The following is a 26,771-nucleotide window of genomic DNA, read 5'->3' as shown; positions in this document are numbered from 1 at the left end:
CTATATCTTCATCTCTCCCTACCTCTCCACTAGATTAGATTCCCCTACAATGTAGAAACAGGCCCTTCAGCCCAACCTGTCCACACCGACGCTCCGAAGAGTGACCCACCCAGATCCATTTCCCTCTGACTAATGCAGCTAACACGATGGGCAATTTAGCATGGCCAATTCACCTGACCTAGCCTGAGAGGAAGCTCCTATTCACAACATCATCCATTTCTCCATCTTTTTACTCCACATTCGTGGCTGTATCTTCAAGTGCCGCCACAGTTTCTGATATGAACCATGCCCTTCCAGCTGCATTCAGAGCATTATTGATATTCTGCATAGCTCAGGTTTACAGTGTCTTCTTAATGGCTATTGTTGGGACTGTTGGTTTGACATTGCAGCGTAGCTGGTTGTTGTTGCAGGCCTCAATCAACTACTTGGTGAAAACAGAATAGTGGACCTGGCTCTTCTTTACCAACTGCTCAGCAGAGTTAAAGGTGGTCTGCAGGCTCTCCTGCAACACTGGAATGAATATATCAAGGTAATTCTTCAAAATACTGATCCTTTTAGACCGTAAGATATAGGAGCAAAAGGAGGCCATTCACCTCATTGAATCTGCAGTTTCCTGTATTTTCTACATAACCCTTGATTTCTTACTGATTTTAAAGAAAGTCCCATCTCCACCTCGAGTATGCTTAACCCTGCCTCAGCTGCCCTCTGTGGTAAATAAGTCTGTGGGTTCACAGCTTTATTCTGATGAAGGGCTTTTGCCCGAATCGTCGATTTCGAAGCTCCTTGGATGCTGCCTGAACTGCTGTGCTCTTCCAGCACCACTAATCCAGAATCTGGTTTCCAGCATCTGCAGTCATTGTTTTTTACCTCTGTGGGTTCACTAGCCTAGGTGAAGAACTGCTTTCTTATCTCTGCCCTAACTAGGCGGCCCTTCATCTGAGATTGTGGGCCTTGGTTCCAGACTGGTATTTTTGGAAGGATGTTCACATCTTCCATGTGAAGACCAGTGCAAAGTATTTATTCAATTCCCGTGCCATTTCCTGGCTCCTCATTACTACTTCCCCCAGCTTGTACATTTCAACAAGATCATCTCGTGTTCTTCGAAACTCCGTTTGCACAGGTCCGTCCAACCAGCTGAGCCACTCTTAAGACAATCCCTCCATAGCTGGGATTAGCCTAATGAACCTGACCTGGACTGCCTCCATATCTTTTCTTAAATCTGGGGACCAAAACTCTTCACGGTATTCCAGCTGTGGTCTGACTTGTACCTTGTATAATATTAGCAAGACCTCCACATTTTTATACTTCATATACTGTAAATACCTCTGGTCCCAGCACAGATCCCAGTGTGCACCAATAGTTGCCATCCTGAAAATGCCTCCCAGCACCCATTTCCTGGTTCCACTATCATTATTTCCCTAGCATTGGTTTCTAACGGGCATTAGGAAATGGCACAGGAGTCAAATAAATACTTTACATTATCCTCATATTGCAATAATATGGAGGTGCCAGTGTTGGACTGGGGTGGACAAAGTTAAAAATCACCCAACACCAGGTTATAGTCCAATAGGTTTAATTGGAAGCATCACCACACCTGATGAAGGAGCAGCACTCTGAAAGCTTGTGCTTCCAAATAGACCTGTTGGACTATAACGCTGTTATGTGATTTTTTAACTTTATATTGCAAGACACTAATAACATTCGGAAAAATCCTAAATAAAAGGGCAGAAGGAGAGGAGATAATACAATAACTAATCATGGAGTCCTACAGCACAGAGACAGGCTGTTTGGCCCAAACTGGTCCACGCAGGACCAAATGTCCACTGACACTACCCCATTTCCCTGCACTTGACCCATATCCTTCTAATCCGTTCCTAAGCATGTATTTGTCCAAATGCCTTTTAAATGTACCTGCCTCACTACTTTCGGCAGCTCATTCCATATGCATACCACCCTCTGTGTATAAAAAGCTGCCCCTCAGGTTCCCTTTTATTCTTTCCCCTCTAACCTTAAATTGATGTCCTGTAGTCTGTGATTCCCAGTTCTGGAGAAAAAAGACTGAGTGTGTTCAGTCTATCTGTGCCTCTTATGATCTTATACACTTTTATAAGGTTCCCCTCAATCACCTACACTAAAGAAAAAAAGTCCTAGCTTGTCCAACCTCTCCCTATAAATCAGACTGTTGAGTCCTGGCAGCATCCTTATAAATACCTTCTGCACTCTTTCCAGTCTAATAATGTCCTTACTATTAGCAAGGTGACCAAAACTGAACACCGTGCTCCAAGTGCAGCCTCACAAATGTCCTGTACAACAGCAATATAACTTACCAACTTCTATACTCAATGCCCTGACTGATGAAGGCCAGTGGGCCAAAAACCTCCTTCACTGCCCTGTCTACCTGTGACTCCACTTTCAGAGAACCGTGCACCTGAACTCCAAGGCCCCTCTGTTCCACTACACTCCTTAAGGCCCTTCCATTCACCATGAAACTCCTACCTTGATTTGACCACCATGAAAGAAACAGTACTGGGGAAACTAATGGGAAATGTTAGGGGACTTGACAGGGTAAATGTGGAGAGATTTGTTTCTCCTTGTGGGAGACCAGATACCACAATCTCTCAGTCAGGCCCACCCAGTTAGGGTCAAGATGAGAGAGAATTTCTGGTATACCTGTGGAATTCTTTACCACAGAACGCTGGTCTCTACCTTTTTTATATATTCAAAAAAACCTCTTGCTGTCTGCCTTGGTATTAATTGCAAGTTTACCTTCTAAGTTTATCTTCTTTTCTGGTTGTCTTTTGTTGGCTTTTAAACTTAATCCTCCGGCCTCCACTAATCTTTGCCACGCTGTACGTCTTTTTCTATCAATTGGATATTATCTTTAACTTCCCTGACAAACCATAGTTGGCTTATCCCTGTCCTAGAGTCCTTCTTCCTCATTGAAATATGCCTTTGCTGTTCTTAAAATGTCTGCCATGTTTGTCAACTGTCTTTGCTGCTAAACTCATTTCACAGTCCACCCTAGCCAGCTCTGCCCTTGTTCCTTTGTAATTACCTGTATTTATGGAAGCCAGCCATTGGGGTCAATGTTGGGGCCCTTGCTATGTGTGCTTTATATAAATGATTTAGACTTGAATGTAGGAGAGTTGATTAGTAAGTTTGCAGACGATACAAAACTTGGAGTGGTAAATCGTGAAGAGGGATAGTCTGAAGGATCTAGATGGGCTAACCAGTGACAAATGGAATTCAATCAGGATAAAAGTGAGGTGATGCACTTGGGCAGCTCAAACCGGGCAAGGAAATACATGATGAACAGTAGGACCCTGGGAAGTACCCAGGATCGGGGGGATCGTGGTGTGTATGTACCCCAGTCCTTTCAGGTATTAGGAGGAGAAGGAGCTCAAGTGGTTAAGAAGGTACATGGCCTTTAGCTGGAGCAGGGAGTTTATGTTGGAACTGTATAAAATGTTGGTTAGGCTATTGTGTGTATTTCTGGAAACCATTTTATGGGACAAATGTGATGGCACTGGAGAGGGTGCAGAGGAGATTTATCAGGATGTTGTCAGGGCTGGAGAATTTAAATTACAAAGAGATTGCACAGACTCAGGGTTGCTTTCCATACAACAGATGGGATGGAGATGTATAAAGTTGTGAGGAACATATGAGAGACAGGAAGAAAATTTTCCACTTGGTGGAGGGATGAATGACCGGGGGCATAGATTTGAGGGTAGTGGATAGAAGGTTTAAAGGAGATTTGAAGAAAAACCTTTTCACCCAAAGAGTGTTGGGAATTCCTCATCACGGTAGAGTAGTATTTAGATGTGCAATTGTGATGCCAAGGCATACAAGGTCTGAGCAAAGTGCTGAAAAATGGGATAATATTAGTTTGGTAGTTGTTTCTGAGTAGCATGGATGAGATGAGCCAAAAAGCCTTTTTCTGTATTATAGATCTCTCTGACCCTGAGATCAATGTTTAAAAGCAGGAGTGAAACACTGGAAAGTGATTTCTTGATTAATTATACATTGTTCAAAGTGCATACCTCTCCAGCTGAGCAAACATACCATGTCCAATGGTTGTGATGTTGCAGTAGATCTCATTAAGTTGTTTCCTTTACCTAAAGGTTAACGATAGTGCAGACTTTACTTTCTTTAACTTTACTTTGTGTTTTAATTTACTCTTTTCACTTGGGTCTTCCTGCATCCCTCTCAGTTGCTCAGCTGGAAGTTTAGCAGAAATCTGATTTGATAGAGAAATGTTTCAGCTTCCCTTGAGGGGGAGCGTGTGATCTGATCATTATCTGCCTCCAGTTACCTAGATGCTAAGCTCCAGAATTCCCTCTGCGCCACTTTTCTATCTTGCTTTTTTCTTTTTTCGTTATGATGCTCCTTCAAAACACACCGCTGACCAAGTTTTTGGCCATCTGCCCTCATGGCTTGGTGTCATTGCCATGGCAGTGCTCCTGTGAGTGATTGGAGGCTTTCCAGTCTGTTTTAAACACCACATAAATACAAGGCTTTGTTGTGGAAACCGGGTGATTTTCCTTTCTCTTACGTGAACCACATTTAGGTTGCAGCAGATTTTGATATTCTCCAAATTGGTGCAGTCTGTGTGTGTGTGTGTGTGTGTGTGTGTGTGTGTGTGTGTGTGTGTGTGTGTGGAAGGTTCAGAGAGACAGCAGTACTCACCTAATTCATGGTGCGTTAATTCTTCAGAGAAATGATAGTGTTTCAGAAGGTGCCTCTGTACTAATAGCCTGTAAGAATTTGTGGACTATTCAGAGAATAAATTCAGAACATGTCCCCACATGTAATACCCAAGCATGGAGCCTCAGAATTTGCATTTGATGTTCATCTGTATGAACTGATGTTTACTTTCTAGACCTTTGGCAGTACGATCGTGGTTAATCCAGAGAAGGACAAGACGATGGTGGAGGAACTGCTGGACTTCAAAGATAAAATTGACCATGTCATTGAAGTGTGCTTTCTTAAAAATGAAAAATTTGTCAACGCAATGAAGGAAGCTTTTGAGACTTTTATAAATAAGAGACCCAACAAGCCTGCTGAGCTGATAGGTAAGGCTAATCTCTTGGAGCATGAAATGTTTAATGACTATGGTGATGAATTTTACACTATCGCACGAATTCCCAGTGTTACCACAGATATTTCTATGTGCAGTTCAAATTGTTTGCAGAGCTTACATTTCTATGCATAAAAATATGTTTCTCTAGTTTAGATTGCCAACAATGACTTCATCCTTCCAACAGTGCTATTAACAAAAACATTGTAAAATAATGTGTTCCACCCGTTTCAATCCAATACCTTTGCCAATCCTACTGCCGTACCAGTCCCCGACCGGCTTCATTCATTATTCATTCCCTGGCAAGGCTGGAATTGATTTCCCATTCTAGTCAACCACATTGAGTATCGAATTGAAAGGAAACAAAGATGAGTGGTAGATCAGAAAATTGGACAAATTTTGGAGGTGGTGTGTAGCTCTGGTTGTGGATGAGGTAAATTTGCTCGGCTGAGCTGATAGATTTGCTGTCAGAAGTTTCGTCACCACGCTCAGTAACATCATTGAGCCTCTGTGTTCTGCCCTGCTTTGACTGGGACAATACATCCATCCTGGGACAGGCGATATGAAGACACGCGCGGGAATTCCCGAAGTCCTGGCATTCAAACCAGAACTCCATCAACAAACATGTGGATTTGCACTCCATTTGCCTACCTCTCAGAAACAGGACCGAAAACGACATCAGCCGCCACTACAAACCGAGACGGCTAAATAGCAAAAGGGACAGAACGCCAGCGCTTCACCGCAGGCTCACTGTTACCTAACATGGTGATGAAACGTCTGAGAATAAATCTACCAGCTCAGTGAGCAAACTTACAATCTAATTGGACAAATTTTAAAAACCAGCAAAATGTGATCACAAAGTAATGAGGGAGAAATTTAGAATATGAGAAAAAGCTAGTTAGAATTTTTTTTTAGATTAGATTAAATTACTTAGTGTGGAAACAGGCCCTTCGGCCCAACAAGTCCACACCGCCCCGCCGAAGCGCAACCCACCCATACCCCTACATCTACCCCTTACCTAACACTACGGGCAATTTAGCCTGGCCAATTCACCTGACCTGCACATCTTTGGACTGTGGGAGGAAACCCACGCAGACACGGGGAGAATGTACAAACTCCACACAGTCACTGAAGGCAGTTTATACAATTGTATGAAAGGGCAGAGAGTATCTTAAGTGAATGTTGGATGCTTAAAAAGTGAGACTGGGCTTTTTTTTAAGTTCATTCATGGGACGTAAGGGGCAAAGAAATTGCAGAAGGATTCTGTACCTGCCTTCACAGAAGTGGTTACAAAGAGCATCCCAAGAATAATGGAAAGTGTAGAGACAAAAGGGAGGGAGGAATTTGATACAGTACCAATCCTGAACAAAACAATACTGGGAAAACTATGGGATTAAAGGCTGACAAGTCCTCTGGTCTCTAATACTCTGTATCCAGAGACCAAGGCCATGGGGTCATTGGTTGTAATCTTCGAGTTTGGAAAGGTCCTGTTGGATTGTAAGAATGTAACATCCCTACTGAAAAAAAGAGAGTGGGAGAGACAGAAAGCAGGAAGCTGAAGGCTAATTAGTCTCGGCATCCATCATCATGAAAATGCTAGAATCCTTTATTGAGGGACTGTAGTTTTGTTGGATTCCCTCTTCTCTTCTGATTTTCTAGTTCCCCTTTCCTCCAAATATAAATCAATCAGCCACATTCAACCTACTTTCTGAGATCCCTCCCGTTTTTCCACTGTTAAAAAAAAATCTCTTAAACTGTTGTTTCAGCCAAGGTGCCTCACTTCCTGTGTGGCTTCAGTCTTTTATATCATGAAAATATAAACATTCATTTTTATACACATTTGTGCCACATGTCTTTTACAAGCTCCTGGAAGAGCTGTCTACTTAATCCTATTATTCTGCCCTTTTCTCCAAAAACTTACACGTACGATCAAATGTGGACATATTTTGCAGTTTACTCTTGCTTTTTAAAAATTTACTAGCCAACAGGCAAATTGATAGCATATGGTTTCTGTGTAGAATGAGACTTTTTTCAGAGTGAATCATCGCTGATATATTATTTAATTTGTTTATAGCCAAGTATGTGGATTCAAAATTGCGAGCTGGTAACAAAGAGGCCACAGACGAAGAACTGGAAAGAATGCTGGATAAAATCATGATCATATTTCGGTTTATTCATGGTGAGCTCTTCTTTCTGATCTACAGCTGGTTTGCGAATCCTATTTGTAATGCAATCAGCTTGTTTCTATGGACCTCCGAATTCATGTTCTCTAGGTCATTGAGTGCCTCAGCCCATGTAGTAAATTGGGAAGTGGGCTCCAGCAAAAGCCTAAATGACCAAGTAAATCAGTTCGGTGGCTTTTTTTTCTGTTTACTGAATACGGTTGGCATGGTGGCTTAGTTGGCCTGCTGCCTCACAGCGCCAGGGACCCGGGTTCAATTCCCACCTCGGGCGACTGTCTGTGTGGTGTTTACACGTTGTCCCAGTGTCTGTGTGGGTTTCCTCCCATAGTCCAAAGATATGCAGGTTAGGTGAATGGGCAATTTAGCATGGCCAATTGTATTAGGTGCATTAGTCAGGGGTAAATGTAGGGGAATAGATGGGTTGCTCTTCGGAGGGTCGGTATTAAATTGTTGGGCCGAAGGGCCTGTTTCCATACTGTAGGAAATCTAATCTAACCAAGAGCACTTATTTGCAATACTGTTGGAGTAAAAAGTTTCAAATGTCAGTACTTCCAGTGTCACCAGTGTTAGTGCATCTCAGCACAGTAGGTATTGAGCCTTTGCACACTCAGTCAGCGTTTTTTGCCTTTGATCACCACCTAGTGTCATCTCTTTGAGATGCATGAGAGTTTGGGGGGGGTGGAGGCAGTGACCTACTGGTAACATCACTGGACTCTTAATCCCACACTAATGTTCCGAGGACATCTGCCATCCTTACCCTGTCTGGCCTACATGTGAGTCCACACCCATAGCAATGTGGTTGACTCCCAAAGCCCTCTGCAGAATAACCAATGAAATAATATTAAAGAAGGAAAAGGCAGGTAGATTCCTGATGAAGGGCTTTTCCCTGAAACACCAATTTTCCTGCTTCTCGGATGTTGCCTGACCTGCTGTGTTTTTCCAGCACCACACTCTTGACAGGCAGATACAATCAAGTCTCATTGGGCTTTTTACGAATTGAGGACTTAACTATAGTTGATAGTGCAACTTGAATGTGCAAGAATTTACAGGTATTTTGGAGAATAGAATGGAAGTGGGTCATCAGAAGAGCCGTGTTTTAAATAATCTTGTAAAATCAAACTTGTAGGAACTATATGCTGCAGTATTTTTAAAGAGATGTAGATTCATTGTAGAAAATGAGTAGACAGCTGGGGCATGTGGTTGGGATGAAAATCTCTCTCTGGCAGATCACCAAAATGGAATAATGTTGGATTCTTGTCAGCACCATTCTTGCTCAGTGAGTTTATGGGTTAGACTTCATGAAGGATTAACAGAATTTGCCTCTATCGTTTTAGCAGGCTAGGTGTTGTTGAAGTATGATGTGTGGCTACTCCGTGGCTTTCCTGCTCACCTTGGTCCCATTCCCCCTCATGTGAAGGGCTTGGTACGGTATCCACCCATTCTGTACACCTGTCGAGGGCCTTAAGTAGCCAGTTGTTGCAATACTGGGTCAGGTAAAAATGGGCAAGCTGTTCTTATAACTTCATTGAAAAGATAGGAAAGATGTTGGGGGGGCAGATTATTCAAGGTGGGGGCTGCCCTGCACATGGCAGGAGCATCCCCTATAGGTCGTTGCCCTTTATTTCTCCCTGCCTGATCCCTCATGCCTATCCAAATCACTTGACATGCCTCTCTCCAGGCTCCATCTCTTGTACTTTGGTGGGGTGGCCACTACTTGCTCTGGAACTTCTAGGCTGCTGGTTCAACCTGTAGTTCTTATGGGCTCCACTGAGGGAGCAGATATCCCATGTTTACCTCAACTTGCTTTGCCTTAATGTTCAATTATGCTGTGTCCCACATTTGAGTTGATTTATATTTAATGTAAATTAATTTGGGTGTCAATATTTATTTCCTTTCCAATAGGTAAGGATGTATTTGAGGCCTTCTACAAGAAAGACTTGGCAAAACGTCTCCTGGTGGGGAAAAGTGCTTCTGTTGATGCTGAGAAGTCAATGCTGTCCAAACTGAAGCATGGTACGCCCGCACAGCTGCTGCATAACTCCGAGATGGCCTTGTCCTCTTCTCAGTAACCATTTCTGTGCAGTTAGAGGAAGCTGGGGTTCTGACCACTTCCTGTTTTGTTTCTGTAGAATGTGGTGCTGCCTTCACCAGCAAGTTGGAGGGAATGTTTAAGGACATGGAGCTCTCAAAAGACATTATGGTCCAATTTAAGCAGGTACTCTTGACTACGGCTTGTATGTTTTTCTCTTCGCCCAACTCTTCCCTCCAAATCTTTTGAATGGGGATAGATTGGAAAAGGGGGGTGGGGGGGGGGGGGGGGAGGGGGGGGGGGGGAAGGTACGATGAGACCTGGATGCCTTGTATACCAATTGCTGAAAGTAAGTGTGCAGGTCCAACAGGCGGTGAAGAAGGTAAATGGTACGCTGGCCTTCAAAGCAAGAGGATGCAAGTCCACGAGCAGGGATGTCTTGCTGCAATTGTTCAGGACTTTGGTGAGGCCACACTTGCAGTATTGTACGCAGTTTTGGTCTCCAACAAAGGTTTAGCAGACCGATTCCTGGTTTGGCAGGACTGACATCTGAAGAGAGACTGGGTCGCTTTGGGCTATATTCGCACTCCAGTTTAGAAGCAATGAGGGGTGATCTCCGCGAAACCTATAAAATTCTAACAGACTAGACAAGGTAAACTCAGGAAGGAGTCCAGAACCAGGAGTCACAGCTAAGGATACAGGACAGACCATTGAAGACTCAGATGAGTAAATGCCTCTTCATCTAGAGAGTGGTGACCCTGTGGAATTCTCTGCCACAGAAAGCTGTTGATGTCAAAACATTGAATGCTTTCAAGAAAGAGTTATATGTAGTTCTTAAGGCTAAAGGGATCAGAGGTTACTGGGAGAAACAGGAAATAGAGTTTCGAATTTTGAAAAAGTAACAAAGAGGATTGATGAGGGCAGAGCAGTGGACATGATCGATGTGGACTTCAGTAAGGCGTTTGACAAGGTTCCCCATGGGAGACTGGTTAGCAAGGTTAGATCGCATGGAATACAGGGAGAACTAGCCATTTGGATACAGAACTGGCTCAAATGTAGAAGACAGAGGGTGGTGGTGGAGGGTTGTTTTTCAGACTGGAGGCCTGCGACCAGTGGAGTGCCACAAGGATCGGTGCTGGGCCCTCTACTTTTTGTCAGTTATATAAATGATTTTGATGCGAGCATAAGAGGTACAGTTGGTAAGTTTGCAGATGACACCAAAATTGGAGGTGTAGTGGACAGCAAAGAGGGTTACCTCAGATTACAACGGAATCTTGGTTAGATGGGCCAATGGGCTGAGAAGTGGCAGATGGAGTTTAATTTAGATAAATGCGAGGTGCTGCATTATGGGAAAGCAAATCTTAGCAGGACTTATACACTTAATGGTAAGGTCCTAGGGAGTGTTGTTGAACAAAGAGACCTTGGAGTGCAGGTTCATAGCTCCTTGAAAGTGAAGTCGCAGGTAGATAGGATAGTGAAGATGATGTTTGGTATGCTTTCCTTTATTGGTCAGAGTATTGAGAACAGGAGTTGGGAGGTCATGTTGTGGCTGTACAGGACATTGGTTAGGCCACTTTGGAATATTGTGTGCAGTTGTGGTCTGCTTCCTGTTGGAAGGATGTTGTGAAACTTGAAAAAGTTCACCAAACGATATACAAGAATGTTGCCAGGGTTGGAGGGTTTGAGCTATAGGGAGAGGCTGAACAGGCTGGCGTTGTTGTCCCTGGAGCATCGGAGGCTGAGGGGTGATCTTATAGAGGTTTACAAAATTGAGGGGCATGGATAGGATAAATAGACAAAAGTCTTTTCCCTGGGGTCGGGGAGTCCAGAACTAGAGGGCATAGGTTTAGGGTGAGAGGGGAAAGATATAATGGGGTTGACTTTTTCATATAGAGGGTGGTACGTGTATGGAATGAGCTGCCAGAGGAAGTGGTGGAGGCTGGTACAATTGCAACATTTACGAGGCATTTGGATGGGTATATGAATAGGAAGGGTTTAGAGGGATATGGGCCAAGTGCTGGTAAATGGGATTAGATTAATTTAGGATATCTGGTTGGCACGGACAAGGTGGACCATAGCATCTGTTTCCATGCTGTACATCTGACTCGAATCTACCCCCCCCTCTATATTTGCATGCCCACTTTGTTCCTTTTCTCTCCCCATCTTTTCTATGTGACTTTCCTCTCCTCTGTCTGTCACCTGTCTGGAGCTCTCTTCTGTGCTTGGTGTATGACTATAACTGGCCTTAAAAGCCGTATGTGTGAGTTTCAAGAGAGAAGATTAATCATAACTGGCACAAAAGCCATGCTGAATCACCCTTCCTCCTGGTTTCCAATGCGTGCTCACTGGTCAGCAGAAATCGGGCTCCCCTCTTCCAGTGGTTTCAAGGCCCAGGTGCTCACCTTGATTCAGTCAAGGCACAAACGAGTGAATTCAGCACATTCGCCAGACTGAGTGAAGGAACCCACTGGTATCACCAGATTCAGAATACTCAGCGATTTAAGCAAAGCCTTTGCTATCTGCCTATCAAGTGTTTAAGTCGGAAGTGCTCATTAGGTGAGGGTTAAGGGCTTTTGATGATACTGTGAAGATGTGGTTGCTGAGGCACCATGAGATATACAGGATTGCTGAAATCCAGCGAGAGCACTGAGGGAGCATGGTCGTGCAGAACACTTGCTGAGAACAGAGAGTGGGTGAGGAGTTATTATTTAAATAATAATGCATTACCTGACCGTTTAAAGTGAGGAATGGAGGGTTTGAGTTAAAGGAGGTGGTAGGCTAGGACTGTATTCACTGATGCATAGGAGGTTGAGGGGTGACCTTCTAGTGGTTTATAAAAGAATGCGGAATACAGATAGGGTTAATGGTCGGTGTCTTTTCCCTAGCCTGAGGGATTTCAAGACTGGAGGGTATATTTTTAAGGTGAGAGGAGAAAGGATTTAAAGACATGGCAACGTTTTTACACCGAGCAGTTCATGTGTGGAATGAGCTTCCAGAGGAAGTGATGGATACAGGTACAGTTGCAACATTTTAAAAGATTAGATATGTTCGTGAATAGGAAAGGGTTGGAAGGATTTGGGCTAAGTGCAGGCAGTTGGGACTGGGATTATGGTCAGTGTGGATTGGTTGGACCCAAAGGGGTTTCCGTGTTGTCTGACTCTGACTCTGTGACTGTGACTGCCTTTTTTTTTAAAGACTGAGCTGTTAGAATTTTGGATCTGTAGAGAATTTCTGGTTAATGGAGGGCCAAGTGACTGAAGGTTTACTGTAGTGCTTTTAACTTGGGCTGGACTGATCGGGGTGTCATTAACACTAATGTCTTCAGTTGTCGACTTTCTCTATTTCAAGTTCATTACTGTCAATCTAAACCAAATTGAATTCAATAGTGAATTTATAATTCAGAAGAGAAGTTCTTGCTCATTGACTCATTTTCCACAAACCACTGGCCAGGCCCATGTTGGGAGAGGATGAACCAGGGCACAGTCTCACCTGGACAACTTGAATCATAGAAATGTTTTGACCCTACAATCCATGTCTGTCCTGCTCACCCACCCACTCTGCAACAGAAAATCAGTCGGTGCCAATCGCTAGCCTGTTTCCTCTGCAAATCTTTTCTGTTCAGATACTTGTCCACTTCCCTTAGGGAAAGCCTTAATTGAACCTGCTTCTACCACAATCACAGCAGTGCATTCCAACGCTATCTTGTTACATTAAAAACATTTTTCACCAGCTCCTTTTGCCGCTCACCTTGTGTAGGTGTCCTCTGATTCTTGATCCTTACAATAACAGAAAACAATTATCGCCCAATGTACATAGCCGTGCCCCTTGTAATTTCGAACACCTCGAACAAATCACCACCTACTCATCAAAGCTCAACGTCTCCAGTCTATCTACTGATGTTCCTATGCACATAAATCCCTAGGTGCGTCTATTCTTGTGTTCCTGTTACGGTGTAACTTTCATTTTAATAGTTCGCTTCCTTATTCTTTCTCCCAAAATGTACCACTTCAGGCTTGTCTGTATTACCTCTCGTCTGCATGTTCAACCAGCTTGTCTGTATCCTCTTAACACTATCCTGCCCTCAGTTCAGTGTTTAAGGTTTAGTCAGTTACAGCTTTTGAAGATGTGCCTGGCCCTTGAGAAATCCAGCTATGTGTCTTTCTCAAATTTAACAAGTAACTGTTCACTATGATTCTGTTTCCTGTCATTCATCAACTTAATGCTGCTATGGTCTCTTTTATTCCATGGGCTTTACCAAATGGTTTTTTGAAAGTCCATGCACACTCCAGCAGCCACATTACCCTCATTGAGCTTCTCTCTTCATCTTAAAACTGTTTAATGGAATTTATAAGTAACAAAGCTACGCTGGCTTCTGTTAAGTGATTGTTAACTTTGACTTGGATTATTATTCCTGAAAGCTTTCTCGTCACTGATGTTCAATTGACCGGCTAATTGTTACTGGGTTATGCTTGCTTGAAGAAAGCTGGAACGCAATTTTCAAGTTGTCTGGCGTCAGTGCTGTAACTGAGAAGGGTTGGATGGTTATGATCAGTGCCTCCCTGTTTTACTTCTCTGTGATACTTTGATGACCCATCTGGACCTAGTCATTTATTAACTTCTGCTTTTTATTCAGTATTAGCCCAAATAATGTCTTAATGACATCTTTGATTCTGATTTTGGCAGCATCATTTTCCATGTTAAAGACTTACAAATACTCATACAATACCTTGCTGAAGTTTTTGTCTCCATACATAAGCTTCCTTTGGGTCCCTAATCAATCCAATGCTGCCTCTTCACCAGCCTTTTACTATTGATATGCTTAGAGAATTGCTCGGGATTCCCTTTCATGTAAGCTGCCAGTCTCCCCTTGTACTCTGTCTGCTGATGTCATTTCCTTTTCCAAGTCCCTTCCAAACTTCCTGTATTCATCCCTCTTGTTGCTGTCATCAACCTGACAATACACACTTTTGCCAATTCATCGAGCAGGCTTTTTCTGTCCTTCTCCAGAGAAGTCTGGATTTGTTTGTCGTTTTTACTGGACTGTGTCGTCTTTAAAGGCAGCCTTTTATAGTTTTGTTTGCTAATTTTTGATTGCAATCTTCCTGAGCCAGACCTATCCTCCCTCACCTGAATTGACCCTCCTCCGATTAAGTGGACTTACACTACCTTACATGAGAAACAGAAACAAGCCACAACCTAAATAGTCCAAAGGGGTGTTTCTGCTGTACTTGAGATTCTTCTCATTCCAGACCCAACCAGTTAACCCTTTCCTGATGTGTCGGCCCACACATTTCTGGTATCGTCCTTGTAAATGTTTTCCACACCCTCTCCAGTGCTTCTACATCCTATTTATAACATAATGACCAGAACAGCCCACATTAAGTGCACTTTGGGACTGAAGCTGAGTGGGAATGAGCAGAGAGCAGCCTGGGAAGGTAAGAGATTCTGATTTGAAATGGTTTAAGCTGAGGAGAGACTGAAAAATGACATCACACACTAGGGTTGTGATTTGATTGGCTAATAAGGGGTCTGCTAAAACTGAATCTGTGTTAAATTGAATCTGGTTAATTTATTGGTTATGACTTGCATAAAAAGACAGTTAAACTTTAAAAATTCAAAATTAATTAAATAAGGATGGAGGGTCAGGTGATGTGGTGTTCCTGTGTGATGTGGTTCCCAGTGACCATGTCTGTAGTAAATGTTGGGTGCTGCAAGAACTCTGACTGAAGTCTGAGCTTCAAACATTGTGACACATAAGGGAGGGGAGAGTTCCTGGATGCTGTGTTTCAGGAGGTGGTCACTAAGGGTGTGGTTGTGAGTGAGGCAGGTGGAGAGATCCAGGAGGTACAGTTGCAGAAGCCTCAGCCCCTGTCCTTGTCCAACAGGCGCAAGAGCTTTGCTCCCTATGTGGACAGGAATGGGGACTGCAGGGAGGATGAGCCAACTGACCGCAGTATCGTGGTGCAGGCAGCCATTCAAGTTTGGGGGGGGGAAGGGAAAGGTTGTAAGTGGTGATAGTATATTTAGAGGCATAGACACTCTTTGTGACCAGGATCGGGAGTCCTGAAGATTGTTGCCTGTTTGGTGCTTAGGTGTGGGATATCGCATCTAGGCTGTGGAGGGATAAAGATCCAGTAGTCGTGGTCCATATAGGTACCAGTAGCATCGATAAAACTAAAGCAGAAGTTCTGCTAAGGGAGTATGAACAGCTTGGAGTTAAATTGAAAAGCAGAACCAAAAATGTCATAATCTCTGGATTACTACCCAAGCCATGAGCTAATTGGCACAGGGCCAGTAAGGTTAAGCAGGTAAATGTGTGGCTGAAAGATTGGTTTGGGAGAAATGGGTTTGAATTCATGGGACACTGACACCAGTATTTGGGAAGGAGGGATCTGTTCAGATGGGATGGTCTTCACCTGAACAGTGTTGGGGCAAGAGTCCTAACGAATCATATAACCAGGGGGCTGTAGGCAAGGCTTTAAACTAAATAGTGAGAGTGAGGGTTCAGTTCTCAGGGAAGTTTGAAAACCCGATTTAGAGGAGGAGGTAAGAATGCAGCACAAACACAAATACAGCAGCGTGTATGGAAAGGGTCAGCAATCAAACTTCAAACACCCTGGACAAATGAATGGCAATGAGAAGAGGGACGGTTAATACAGGACTGAAGATGTTCTATCTGAATACAGACTGTATAAGGAACAGGGTAATGAAATTGGTAGGTACGATGTGGTGGGCATCACCGAGACATGGCTGTAAGGGGATCAAGGGCTGGGAGCTGAATACCCAAGGATATACATCCTGTCAAAAAAATAGGAAGGTGGGCAGAGGGGGTGGGGTTGCCTTATCAGTAAGAAATGAAATTAAATCAATCGTACTAAAATGAAAAAACCGTAGTTGGAGTTATGCAGAGGCCTCCAAACAGTAGTCAGGAGCTGGGGCGCAAGATACACCAGGAGATAGAAAAGCTGTGTAGGAAAGGCAAAGCTACAGTGATCCTGGGGGTTTTCAATATGTAGGTGGACTGGGAAAATCAGGTTAGTCTTGGATTGCAAAGAAGGGAATTTGTGGAATGTCTACGAGACGGCTTTTTGGAGCAGCTTGTGGTGGAGCTAACGAGGGAACTGGCAATACTGGATTTAGTGTTGTTCAATGAGGCAGACTTGATAAGGGAACTTAAGATAAAGGAACCCTTAGGAGGCAGTGATCATGAAGTAATAGGGTAGGGGAATGGGTTTGGGTCAGATACTCTTTAGAAAGTCTGTTTGGACATGTTGGGCCTAATAGCCTGTTTCCATACTGTAGGGATTCTATGATTGAATTTACTCTACAGTTGAATAAAGGCAACTACAGAGGCATGAGGGAGAAGCTGGGTAGAATTGACTGGGAGAGAAGTCTAGCAGGAAAGGCAGTGGAACAGCAATGGCAGGAAGTTTTGGGAGTAATTCAGGAGACACAGCAGATATTCATCCTGAGGAAAAAGAGACCTGTTACAGGGAGGATGAGGTAACCATGGCTGACTAGGGTAGGCAGAGATAGCATAAAAACAAAAAGGGAAAGCATATAATGTGCAAAGGGCAGTGGAAAACCAGAGGATTGGGAAGCTTACAAAGACCAACAGAGGGCAACAAGAAAAATGAGGGAGAAGATTAAATATGAGGGTAAGGTAGCCAGTGTAAGAGTTTCTTTAGATATATAAAGGGGAAAAGAGAGGCCAAAGTGGACCTTGGGCTGCTGGAAAATGACACTGGAGAGATAGTAGTGGGGAATAGGGAAATGGCTGAGGAATTGAATAATTCGTGTCAGTATTTACAGTGGAAGACATAAGTAATGCCCAAAAAAAATATCTAGAGCGAGGGGGCAGAGCTGAGTATGGTGATCATCACCAAGGAGAAGATGCTAGAAAAACTGAATGACCTGCATGTGGATAAATCACCTGGACCAGATGGAGTACACCTCAGAGTTTTAAGAGAGATCGCTGAAGTAGTAGTGGAGGTGTTAATGGTGATCTTTCAAGAATCACTCGAATCAGGAAGGGTCACAGAGGATTGGAAAATCGCTGACGTGACATGTCTGTTTAAAAAGGGAGTACGGTAAAGAAGGGAAAATCACAGACCGATTAACCTAATCTCGGTCTTGGGTAAGATCCTGGAATCCATTGTGAACGATGAGATTTCTCCACACTTGGAACTGTATGGTATAATAGGGCAAAGTCAGTATGGTTTCATCAAGGGGAGGTCATGCCTGACAAATCTTCTAGAATTCTGAGCAAGTAATGAACAGGTTTGACCAAGGAGAGCCAATGGATGTTATGTATGTGGACTTCAAGAAGGCCTTTGCCAAGATGCTACACAGGAGGCTACTGAGTAAGATAAGGGCCCATGGTGTCAGAGACAAGGTACTAGCATGGATAGAAGCCTGGCTGTCTGGCAGGAAGCAGAGAGTGGGGATAAAAGGGTCCTTCTCAGGATGGCAGCCGATGACAAGTGGTGTTCCGCAATGCTCAGTGTTGGGACCACAACCTTTCACTTTATACAGTAACAATCTAGATGAAGGAATCGAGAGCATTCTGACTAGGTTTGCAGATGATACAAAGGTAGGTAAAGGGACAGGTAGCATTGAGGAGGTGGGGAGGCTGCAGAAGGATTTGGAGAGGTTAGGAGAGTGGGTAAAGAAGTGGCAGATGGAGTACCATGGGGAAGTGTGAGGTCATGCACTTTGGGAGGAAGAATAGAGGCTGTAGACTATTTTCTCAATGGGGAGAAACTTCCTAAGTCTGAAGCGCAAAGAGACTTGGGAGTTCTATTCCAGGATTCTCTCAAGGTAAATTTGCAGGTTCAGTCAGTAGTTAGGAAGGCAAATGCATTGATGGCATTTTATGATGAGAGGACTTGAATATAAAAGTAGGGATATACTTCTGAGACTCTGTAAGGCTATGGTCAGACCATATTTGGGAGTATTGTATGTAATTTTGGGCCCCATATCTCAGGAAGGATGAACTGGCGCTGGAATGTGTTCAGAGGAGGTTCATGAGAACAGTCCCAGGAATGAAAAGCTTAACACATGAGGAACATTTGAGGATTCTGAGCCTATACTCAACGTAATTTAGAAGGATGAATGGGGATCTAACTGAAAAATATAGAATTCAGTGTGGCCTGGATAGAGTAAATGTTGGGAAGATGTTCCCATTGGTAGGAGAGACGAGGGCCTGAGGGCACAGCCTTGGAGTAAAGGGAAGAGCTTTTAGAACAGATAAAAGGAGAAATTTCTTCAGCCATAGAGCAGTGAATCTGTCGAATCCATTGACACAGAAGGTTATGGAGGCCAGGTCATGCAGTATATTTAAGACTGAGATAGATAGGTTCTTGATTATCAGAGGGAGAAAGCAGGAAAAGGAGGTTGAGAAACTTAACAGGTGTGATTGAATGGCAGAACAGACTCAATGGGCCGAATGGCCTAATTTCTGTTCCTTTGACTTATGGTCTTATATCAAGTGTGGTCTAACCAAGTTTCTGTACAGGTATAGCACAATTTCCTTACTTTTCAATTGTGACTCTAGAAATAAATCTTGGTGTTTGGTTTCTGTTTGTATTTATCCTTGTATTTATTACCTTGTTAATCAATGGCACAACGTTCAGCGATAGTTACGTTTCTTATATTCTGAGAGCAATCTATTGTTCAATTCCCCCTGCCTAAGACTTCCAAGTATTAAGTGGTCTCCTTAGTCTTCCTACCTAATGTACCACATCACATTGATTTGTGTTGAACTTCATTGGCCAGTTATTTCCCCAATTTATATCACTTCCCATCCTCTGCCACTCTGAAAGCTAACCTTTGCTCCCACTTTCCACTAACTTTATTGAAGACTGACACCAGTTCACTCACTTGCTTCCTGGCTTCGTGTTGTCTGAGCCCTGTTTATGAATGGTTCTGCTGTGAGGCAGCTTACTGGGGGTTTTCGAAAACCCAGCTAAATTTCATTGTCATTGTCTACTTTGTACCCTACTGCCTCAAAATATTTAATAAGGTTGGTCAAGCAAGATTTATCCTTTGGAATTCTTTGTTTGGTTTTCACTACAATATTCCTCATCTCTCTGGATGTTCTTCCATTCTGTCCTTCAGCAAGAATTCCATTTTTTTTCCTACTTCTGGTGTGTTAGGTTGACTAATCTATGATTGTTTTAGTCTATAATCTAATTGTTCCATTAGTCTCTTACATAGCTGATCTCAATCTGGTATTGTGATCGCTCTTCCCTGTTGGCAGTCTTGACCCACTTCATTTTCCCACAGTCTGTTTTGTTTTTCCCTCCTGAGGCAGTGACTTGTAGCATGGATCCCTCAGTGCTGCCTTGCTCCCAAATGGCTAATCTCCCCCCTGTGTCAGCATGGTCCTCAGCTGATCTGGATACAGGCTGCAGAGCAAGCAACCATCTTGCTGTGTCCCTTTGGACGTTTGATGCATTGTTTTTAATGTATGCCAGCAAGTAGCAATCGCTGAACAAAAGTCTGATGTCTATTTGTATGTGCACTTCCTTCGATTGAAATTGGTTTTATTTCCACCTTATAAGTTTGTCTGAGGTTTTGTTTACACTTCCAGTACAGTTGAACCACAGAAGGGTTACAGTGGTCCCTGTGCTGAATTGCTTCCTGGTTTATGTCCCACACACAGATAAGAATGGGACAAGTCACAGAGCTGTACAGCACAGAAACAGACCCTTTGGACCAACTTGTCCATGCCAACCAGATATCCTAAATCTACTACCATTTGCCAGCATTTGTCCCATGTCCCTCCAAACCCTTCCTATTCATATACCCATCCAGATGCCTTTTAAATGTTGTAATTGTACCAGCCTCCACCACTTCCTCTGGCAGCTCATTTCATACACTCACCACCCCTTACATGAAAATGTTGCCCTTTAGGTTCCTTTTATATCTTTTCCTTCTCGTCTTAAACCTATACCCTTTAATTTTGGACTCTCCCATCCTGGGGAAAAGATCTCATCTATTGACTCTATCCATTCCCCTCATGATTTTATAAACTACCATCAGGTTTCCCAGCCTCCAATGCTCCAGGGAAAATAGCCCCAGTCTATTCAGCCTCTCCCTACTGCTCAAAACCTCCAACCCTGGCAACATCCTTGTAAATCTTTTCAAAAAGAATGGATACCCAATGAACACAGTTTGCCAATTTCTCAGCAACAAACACAAACAAGCAGACAAAACATGTCCAGAAACCCTAGCCGCTCTCCCCTACATCAAAGACATCTCGGAAATGACTGCCAGACTACTCCGACCCCATGGCACCATGGTAGCCCACAAACCCACCAACACACTTAAACAGCAGCTAATGAACTTGAAAGACCCTATACAGATAACAAACCAATATAATGTTATTTACAAAATACCTTGCAAGAACTGTAACAAACACTACATTGGACAAACAGGCAGAAAACTAGCCACCAGGATACATGAACATTAACAAGCCACAAAATGACATGACCCTGTCTCACTAGTATCCTTACATACAAATAAGGAAAGTCACCACCTCGCCTGGGACACATCATCCATGCTAGGACGAGCCAAACAAAGACATGCATGAGAATTCCTCGAAGCATGACATCCCAACCGGAACTCTATCAACAAACACATCGAGTTAGACCCCATCTACCACCCCCTGAGAAAAGGAACAGGAAGTGACCTCACCATAGGAAATGACATCACCAACCCAAAGAAACCCAAACATATAAATAGAAATCAGGAATTTTCAGCATTGCTTCGCCTGAGGCCCACTGAAGATGTTACCCTGTAGAGTAATGAAACGTTTGGGAATTCCAGCTCCGTGAGCAAACTTACATCCAAACCTCAACCTGAGCTACAAATCTTCTCAAAACCCACTTTTCTGAACTCATTCAGATTTCACAACATCCTTTCTAAAGCAGGGAGAATAGAATTGCACATAGTACTCCAAACGTGGCCTAATCAATGTCCTGTACAGCTGCAATATGACCTCCCAATTCTTATACCCAATGCACTGACTAATAAAGGCAAGTGCACCAATCACCGCCTTCACTATCCTGACTACCTGCAACTCAACTTTCAAGGAGCTATGAACCTGAACTCAAGGTCTCTTTGTTAAGCAACACTCCTCAGGACCTTACCATTAAGTGTAAAAGTCCTGTCCCTGATTTGCCTTTCCAAAATTCAGCACTTCACATTTTTAATTAATTTAAAATTAAACTCCATCTGCCACTCGTCAGCCCATGATCCCATCTGATCAAGGTCCCATTGGAATCTGAGGTAACCTTTGCTGTCCACTGCACCTCCAATTATGGTGTCATCTGTAAACTTACTAACCGTACCTCCTATTTTCACATTTAAATCATCCTGAACCATTTCTGACCTAAGGAAAAGGTGATTGACAAATAGGAATAGGCTTTTTTAAGTCCCTCTGGTAGGACAAAGCTCAAATGATATGGTACCTTCAGATCACACATGATGCCCTTGGCTGAACATTCATGTGATGAAGTCTCCCCACTCTAGCAAGTGTCTTGCTGTGGTTTACAGGGCACAGATAATTGGCAATCAGTGTTGGCTGTTCTGTTTTCACTTCTAGTCAGAGGGCATGTGATCCACCGGGTCAGTCACCACCTTTCCCTGGCTGCACACTTCACCTGTTTCTGATTGAATTAGCTAGGCAAGGTTTCAGTACACTTTGCATCATAGTTTTGGGGAAAACGAGTCAGGCAAATAAATTTCCAGAACTTAGGTCTTGATGTAGTAACATCTGTCACTAATGGATAGATTGATTAGCTCATAAAGTTGAGTGATTTTAGGCACTGCAGTACGAGCTTTCTTTATCCTCTTGCTGTTATCCTTGCATTGTTACTTGCAAATTGTGCCAAGTTACCCTTTAAAGGTGAACTGCAGCTGAACTCTGGTTCTGCAACCATTTCTTGTGGTGAGTTTGTAGCTTAGTTTATGTTCTTTGCAAGGCCAAAGCCAGCCTGTACTTAAAGGAGCGCGGGCCATCACTCAGTAACATTCACAAACCAGCATTAGGTTTGACAATCAAACCTGTTTCTCTGTTTAATTTGTAAGTGTTTAGTTTTATCTTCTACATTTGAAAAAGTCTTCAGTTTTTTTTTGCCTTGATGTCCATGTCATGTTTCTCCTGAACGTGCAAATTTTATTCTGCCTTTTCAGTACATCCAAAATCAGAGTGATCCAAGCAAGATAGATCTGACTGTCAACATTCTGACAATGGGATACTGGCCAACGTACACACCCATGGAAATACATTTACCTGCTGAGGTAAGTGTAATATTACTCAATATTGGCATCTGCAACATCGTGCAAAATCCATAACTGGATGAGCTAAGCTTCCCCAGAACCTGAAATTTACAAAACCATGCATAAAGTTTGTGTTGTGTTGCACACCTCCGAGCTGGCACCATTGTTATTCCGCATGGACAAAATCAATTTGGATTTTGGAACCTGAAATATAGTACCATCCCCATCCTCTAGCTCTCTGTCTGTCTTTCTCTCTGAACCCCCTGAGAAAATATTTCGTTAACAAGTTTTTAGTCATATGCTACGATCTTCTCATTTTCTGAACAATTTGTTTTTGAGAAAAGTTCCCCTCCTGCATAGTGCTATCCCCCTACACACCAGTTCATTAGAGAGTGGCAGAAAGAAAAAACTTAACCACGAAATCTTTCCAAATATTAGCCTGCATTTTGTGAGCCACACTAGGGCAGCGATGTACAATTTTAAAGGAGTCTGCAAGCACATCAGGAACAAACTGAAATCTGTTTCACTTATCGGTTTTGACTAACTATGGGTGGGCGGTGGGAGAATGGTGGCTCAGTGGTTAGCACTGCTGTCTCATAGTACCAGGGATCCAGGTTAGATTCCATCCTTGGGTGACTGTGTGGAGTTTACACATTCTCCCTGTGTCTGCATGGGTTTCCTCTGGGTGCTTTGGATTCTCCCATAGTCCAAAGATATGCAGGTTAGGTGGATTGGCGATGCTAAATTGCCCAAAATGCCCAGGGATGTGCAGGCTATGTGAGTTAGCTGTAGGAAGTACAGGGTTACAGGGAGAGGGTTAGAGGGGTGGGTCTGCAGGGGATACTGTTCAGGCAGTGAGTGTGGACTGGATGGACTGAATGACCTGCTTCCACGTTGTAGGGATTCTATGACTCACTGATTCATATATTGGAGAGGACTTGAGGAAACGTTAACCCACTATGTTTTGAGCTTAGAAGAATGAGACAGGATTTTATTGATCCTGGGGGGATTTGCCAGGGCTGATCCTGAAACGATGTATTCTTCCTGAGAGAGTACAACCAGGGGCATTCTTTAAAAGTATGGGCCTTCCACTTCAGATGGAAATGAGAGGAAGTTCCTCAGAGAGTGTTTTAGTCTGTCAAAGTGTCTTCCCATGATCAAGTCATTGAGTATTTTTAAGTCAAAGATTCTTGATGAACATGGCTACTGAGGGAGAGGGGTGTGGGGTTGATGTGGGAAATGAGGTGATGAGTTGGCGCCACAATCCAATCAGCCATGATCTTGCTGTATAGGGGAGAAGGTACTCGAGACTGACTGACTGACTGACTGACCAATTCCTGTTACTAATACATATGTGTGTTTAAACTGGCATGAGTGACATTGAAGGGTGAGTCATTGTTTTAGTGCAACAAAGGTTGGGGTGACACCGTGTAATTCATCCTGTTGATGCTGGAACCAGGCCGAGATATTGCTGGAACGACAAAGGATCACTGTTTGGTTTCTTGTTTTTTTTATAATCTGTTCATTTCTCCTGGTATCTGGAACCAGTTTACTCTCAGTAGCTTCTTTTAGTGATCACTTCACTGATTTTCAAGTTCTCAGCATGATCACTTCTGTTACCCTTGTACACTTCAAACCAATCACTCGTTCGTTTCTATCCCAAATTAATGTCTTTCCTCACGTTTAACATTTTGACTGGTGTTGAAAACTCAAACTCCTGAACAACCTCCTGTGTGTCAAGGATGTCTGTCTGGGAAGAGTGTTTCCCGATGGGCTTTTATTATCAACCTCAAGGAGCAGGAAGAGAATGGGGAATCATTTGGAAACAAGGAAGAAAAACAGGCATATGACAGTGAGGGCGTTGCAGGATCATCATTGTGGAGGGGGACACTGGCTTTCTATGTCTGTGCAAGTGAGGGACATCCAGTTTCTCCTGGAATACTGGGTCCCATGATCGACTGGGAGCTGCCTTCCAAATATTAAGGGAGGCCTCAAGACCAACTTGAAAATTCCAGTCAGTCGACCATAACCGACCTTTTAAACATACTTACAACTTAGCAGCGGATTCAATAACAAGTGATTACGATCTGGAATGTGTGACCTAAAAGGCAGTGGAAGCAGATTTGGTAACTACTTTCAAAGAGACTATGATAAATACTTAATTGTGCAGGGTGGTGAGTGAAGAGTAGGTCTGTGTTAAATGGCCAGCAGAAGAATGAATGGAAGTGACTGTGACATCGGAATGTCATTGTAATATTTAAATATGTATGTTTTTAGATGATAAAATTGCAGGAGGTATTTAAAACGTTTTACCTTGGGAAACACAGTGGCAGAAAACTCCAGTGGCAGCCAACATTGGGGCACTCTGTTTTGAAAGCGGAATTCAAAGAGGTAATGCTTTAGTTATGAATTGTTTCTTGACCCTATCTTGTTGCATGCATCTATAAACAATGGTCACTGTTTCTTCCTGTTTATCCTATCCACGTCTTTAATCATTTCAAACAACTTCATTCGACCATTCCTGAATCTTTTGATCTGTCGAACACAAGCCTACTCTGTACAACTTGTCCTCACAGTTTAACCCTTTTCACCCTGGTAAATCTGTTTTGCATCTTCCAGGGTCAGTCGAACTTTCCCAAGGTGTGATTGTCCGAACTGAATACAGTACTGCCTTTCTGGTCTATTTGGAGCTCTGAGCATAACCTCCACCCCATTATTTTCAGGAAAACAGTAGCCTTGTTTTAATTGTGTTTCTTGTATCAGTTCACTAACTTTTCGTGGGTGTCTACTTTTCTCCTAGCTTGCTCAGATCCTCCATAGCTTCTGTTGCTGTTTTAAACTGTACTCTGATCAATCATTTTTAGATTCACTGTGAGTAATCACTCAAATGGCCTGTTCCACACTCTTTTTGCAACTTGCTGCAGTGTTTCGTATTTGCCAATAATGTGGTGGGATTGCGTTTTAGTTCAACTGTGTGGAGCACTATTAAATGTTTTCTTGAAGTTCACTTAAATAACATCTATTTGCACAGCACGAGCCAACCAATTTACATCATTTACTTCAAAAACAAATCAGGTTTATTTTGCAGAGTGTAGCCTTTTACAAATCACTCCCCCCCCCCCCCCCCCACCCCCCTCAGTTTGTCTGTTGTACTCTCACTTGTTTGTTTAATTGTGAAGTCACTGTAAATCATTTAAGACAGTCGATGGTGGCCTAAATAGGCCTGTCATTCCCTTGTATATTACTCCAACCTTCCTAAGTACAGAGAATGGATATAGCTGGTTTCTGTTGGAAAAGCACCATCACCGGACCCATGGCCATAATGTTGACTCTCCTGCTCCTCAGATGCTGCCTGATCTGCTATGCATTTCCAGCGCCGCGCTTTGACTCTGATCTCCAGCATCTGCAGTCCTCACTTTCTCTCAATAGCAGATTTCCACTCTGACTGATCAGCAGGTGATTGAGGTGATAATGCTGCACAGGTTCAAGCCCATTTGTTCATTCTTCACACTTCATTCTTCAGTGTAGCTCCTTGTCTGGAGTATACCCCATTAGAGAAGTGGGACAGGGTCTTCAAATGAAGGGGAAGAGTATGTTTTATGTTAAACCAAACACACAGCCACTAATTTCTCATGAAATGTTCTCATTGCCAGAAATATTTAACTCTGTTCGGAAGAAAGGCCACTGGACCTGAAACATTAACTCTGTTTTCTGCCGACACACCTGCCTTTCTCCAGCAATTTGTTTTTGGTTCAGATTTCCAGCATCCCCAGTTTTGTTTTATTGAAATAGATTGCTCCCAGTGCTGCGAGCTAGTGAGGGTAGGAATAGGAGGAGAGAGCAGGTGAATGCATGGCTGAGGAGCTGGTGTATGGGGAAAGGATTCATGTTTTTGGATCATTGGAATCTCCTCTGGAGTAGAGGAGACTTGTACAAGGAGGACGGATTCCACCTGAATTGGAAGGGGACTAATGTACTGGCAGGGAGATTTGCTAGACTTGCTCAGGAGGATTTAAACGAGTAAGGTGGGGGGTGGGGGGGGGGTGATACCCAGGGAGATATTGAGGAAAGAGATCAATCTGAGACTGGTACGGCTTAGAAAATAAGGGAGTCAAACAATAAGGGCAGGCAGGGACAAAGCAGAGAGCAAGGTACGACTGATAAATTAAACTGTACTTATTTCAATGCAAGGGGC

General features: G+C 43.2%; 1 protein-coding gene across 1 annotated transcript in view; it reads left to right on the top strand.

Moving 5' to 3' along the window:
- Positions 1–26,771, top strand: part of LOC140486086 (cullin-4A-like) — a 60,309-nt gene that overhangs the window by 25,959 nt on the left and 7,579 nt on the right. The window contains exons 10-16 of the mRNA XM_072584728.1: positions 411–529; positions 4,880–5,072; positions 7,152–7,256; positions 9,163–9,273; positions 9,390–9,475; positions 22,490–22,597; positions 24,854–24,967. Of these exons, the coding sequence (XP_072440829.1) occupies positions 411–529; positions 4,880–5,072; positions 7,152–7,256; positions 9,163–9,273; positions 9,390–9,475; positions 22,490–22,597; positions 24,854–24,967 (836 nt within the window). The remainder of the gene's footprint in view (positions 1–410; positions 530–4,879; positions 5,073–7,151; positions 7,257–9,162; positions 9,274–9,389; positions 9,476–22,489; positions 22,598–24,853; positions 24,968–26,771) is intronic.

This window comes from Chiloscyllium punctatum, chromosome 15 (genome assembly GCF_047496795.1).
Source record: "Chiloscyllium punctatum isolate Juve2018m chromosome 15, sChiPun1.3, whole genome shotgun sequence".
Taxonomy (NCBI): Eukaryota; Metazoa; Chordata; class Chondrichthyes; order Orectolobiformes; family Hemiscylliidae; genus Chiloscyllium; species Chiloscyllium punctatum.
This window is presented reverse-complemented; position numbering and strand designations above follow the sequence as displayed.